General features: G+C 38.3%; 1 protein-coding gene across 1 annotated transcript in view; it reads left to right on the top strand.

Annotated features, from left to right (window-relative positions):
* Positions 1-2440: 2440 nt before the first annotated feature.
* The window catches only part of LOC102301912 (40S ribosomal protein S16), a 2898-nt gene continuing 1968 nt past the window's right edge, over positions 2441-3370 (top strand). Inside the window, exons 1-2 of the mRNA XM_005923512.3 lie at positions 2441-2518; positions 2609-2660. Of these exons, the coding sequence (XP_005923574.1) occupies positions 2613-2660 (48 nt within the window). The 5' untranslated portion in view covers positions 2441-2518; positions 2609-2612. The remainder of the gene's footprint in view (positions 2519-2608; positions 2661-3370) is intronic.

Genomic DNA, 3370 nt, shown 5'->3' with positions numbered 1-3370 from the left:
AGGTTATTTAAATGCTGCAAAAGAAGAATGGTTTGGAATAAAAAAAAAAAATACATATCCTAACCTTAATTACTGGGGGAGAATAATGAATGATGCTCATAGTGAGTAAAAAGTAAACTGAGTGCATTTTTTGGACAGAGATTCACTTTTAATGTGTATGTATAATATAATACAGATACATAAAAACAAACTCCCAAAACAGAATAAATTATTACAAATAAATTATTACAAAATATTAAAAAAAGAATATAAAAATGGAGGCAACTTTGCCTGTGGTAGAATGTATACAATGTATGAAAAAATCTTTACTGCAGATACTAATTTTGTGTTGTAAGATTTATGACTTTCATGCTTTCATAGTGGTACTTAGGAGAGCTTGACATTTTCTCAGGTGGTATCACACTGTAAAAAGTTTGAGAAACACTGATAAGTGTATGTGTGCTTTTGGAAAACATTTAAAGCTGCTGTACAGAATCTTTGAAACAAGCTTAAAACATTTTTAGAATATAAACAGAGCACTCTGCTTCTCTTTACAGCTCCTCACTCCACCAGGGCTGTTTGGCACTTTCTGATAGTGTGCAATTGTGATGTACGTACTGCGGCAGTCATCTGGACGGTCCAAAAGTTGGCCTACCTATTACTGGCTGAGGTTTTAGTAGAGTTGTGGCTGAACCACATAAAAATATATCATTAATTTTAATCTCCACAATCAATGATAATTCCATGTGTTCCATGTGACTGGTTCTCAGATAGTTTTTTTTCTGTGCTATACAAGTCTCAATCACCAACATATACAAGCACCAGTGTTTTATATAGTTTATATGGTTTTTGTTTTATATGTATTTTTAAAAACTAATTATTTGACTTACATGCCGCCATGGCTCACGCTGCAATGCATTCTGGGTAGCTTGTTCAAATGGGTTGCACTCAGAACCCTGAATTGAAGAATTCAGAAGAAACTTCTACCATCAGTTTTGCTCAACTTCAAAGCCACAGCAATGATGAGAGATCCACAATGTGCTAATTCATGTCCAGTGCTCTTACATTCAGTCAATTGGCTGCAGCTGCCATCTACACCTTTAAATTACATTCTGGTTTCTACAAGTCTTGCTGAAAAACCAGTGTCCTTTTCTAGCTAAAGCAGGGGTATGAAACGTATGGCCCGCGGGCCGGATCAGGCCTGCAAATAGGTTTCATCTGGCCCCCGAGATGATTTTGTAAAGTATAAAATTGAGATGCAATTTTTCAATAAAAGAAACTGCTGGGTTCTGGCTACCTTTACCCTGGGAGCACAGGAGCAAGCTGGACCTCTGCTGCTCCCACCCGAGGAACTGAAATGGGTGCAGGAGTCAGCAAGGTCACAGTTGCCCTCACCCGGGGAACCAGAACAGGCACAGGCAATGACTGGGCATCCGCCATACCCACCCGAGGAGTTCTCATGTCTGTCAGATTTATTATATGGACGTGGTGACAGTGTAAAGACAGCCTGTACTTGTGATTTTCAGACAAATTTTGGGAGCCGTTTTAACATTGGACTTTGTGGAAGAGTTGGATGGAGGAAGCTGTGCGTTGGTGACATTTATAAAAGAACCATAACATCTACTACAATAATAACAACATTGGATGAAAGAGGGCAATGATGGCTACGTTTTGAGGGTAAAATGATGGCTATAGACCGAATGCTGTGGACACAGCAGCAGTTGAAAGAGAAGATTTTAAGATCATTTTTTCCCCTGCTTCCACTCTAGCAGTTGAACTGTCTCATTCTAACCTCCAACATTCCGTCCCACACACACCCATTATAGACTCTGAAACGGATGAAAAAAGCATGAAACTTAAAATGGAACTGAAATAAAAGTATAGAGGATAATAAAAGATAAATACAAGCTGAATAGTTCAATGTCTTGGCTTAATTTTAAAGTTTGAATGGAGTCTGTCGGTCAACGTATGTGGAAGTACGTAGTTGGAGTTGAAAGAGGAGTAAGTCGAATGAGAATCTGAAGATTCTTCCATTGAAATACACTATAGATTTTTGCTGAATAAAGTTGAATAATTTAAAAAATATATGAAAGTTAAAAATGAGAAAAATACAAGCACACATGTCCAAAAGAAGATGAATCTAATGGTGGTTGAATGGGTTTTCTAAGTTGAAAAGTGTTGAAGGAGATACAAAAATGTAAGGAAGATGAAAAGTAAATATCACCCCGAATACCTGTTTCCCCCGGCATTATACAAGAGGTCCATGCGACAATATTTAAAACTGCCTTTGTTTTGTTTTTTTAGATTTACAAACACAGGAACACGTGAGATCAAACGCCAAACACATGTACATTCTGTTCCCTGCCATTGTGAAACAACAGCAGAAACTCTCCGATCTGCTCAATATTAGATGGTAGTAAAGCGAGATCAACTGTCGCAAGCCCTATCTCAAAACAGCTTGCATTGTCGTGCAGCAGCCCCTGAACCTCCGCATGTGAAACCCCATCGGCCTCTTCGTACGGCACCCTAGCTGAAGACGGTATGTTCTTCAGAGTGATCCGGCAAAATAATAGAAAAATATACTTGTTTACCGGTTTCTAATGTAAGTGTTGTCTTTTGTGTGTTTCAGAAACATGCCAGCTAAAGGCCCTCTGCAGTCTGTCCAGGTGTTTGGACGTAAAGTGAGTAAAAATGTGCAATTTAATCCACGTGTGGGGTTGCGGCTAACTTGTCTTGCTAGTCGTAGCCGTAATGGCTGATATTAAAAGGTGGTGGGCCTCTGATTTTACACTGTAATTCCGCAGTAAATAAGCCAGTTTATATGGTATTTATAACATTAAGTAGTAATAATACTTTCATTGAAGCTTGTAATTACTGTTAGATGTGCTGTAGGTGCTACACACCGGACGGTTTTGCTTTTCTTTAGCTTACCACGCTAGCCCTGGTGCTAGTGTTAAATTTGGGTTCTGAATAACAGAGTTAGCTCAGGTTTATCCTCATACAGTCAAATAAAACGTATTTAACCAAACCATTAAATATCGCTAATCCGTCACATCACCTTGAAATGCGGAGTTGCTGTCACCTAGGATTTTAAATTGAATCTCGATGCGTACAAATGAGCGGAAATTAAGAGTTAAACATTACGTCAATTGTGTATCACCAGATTGAACACGTTTGTATGTGCCATAGACTTACTCATTTACTTCGCCATCTTCATTTTCCACAGTGGGTTTTCTCGTGTCATTTTATGTTTTATATTTTACTTTAATTGAGCGACAACAGTTTGTGAAGCCTGTCCCCACCCGATGAAGTCGTGCATCAACTCCTGATGTTTACAGATTTGACTAAAGCTGAAGAAACTTACTTTGTTTTAGTTTAGTTTTGTAAATTA

Source organism: Haplochromis burtoni, unplaced genomic scaffold (genome assembly GCF_018398535.1).
Source record: "Haplochromis burtoni strain Fernald_Lab_line unplaced genomic scaffold, NCSU_Asbu1 Contig_49, whole genome shotgun sequence".
Lineage (NCBI taxonomy): Eukaryota > Metazoa > Chordata > Actinopteri > Cichliformes > Cichlidae > Haplochromis > Haplochromis burtoni.
This window is presented reverse-complemented; position numbering and strand designations above follow the sequence as displayed.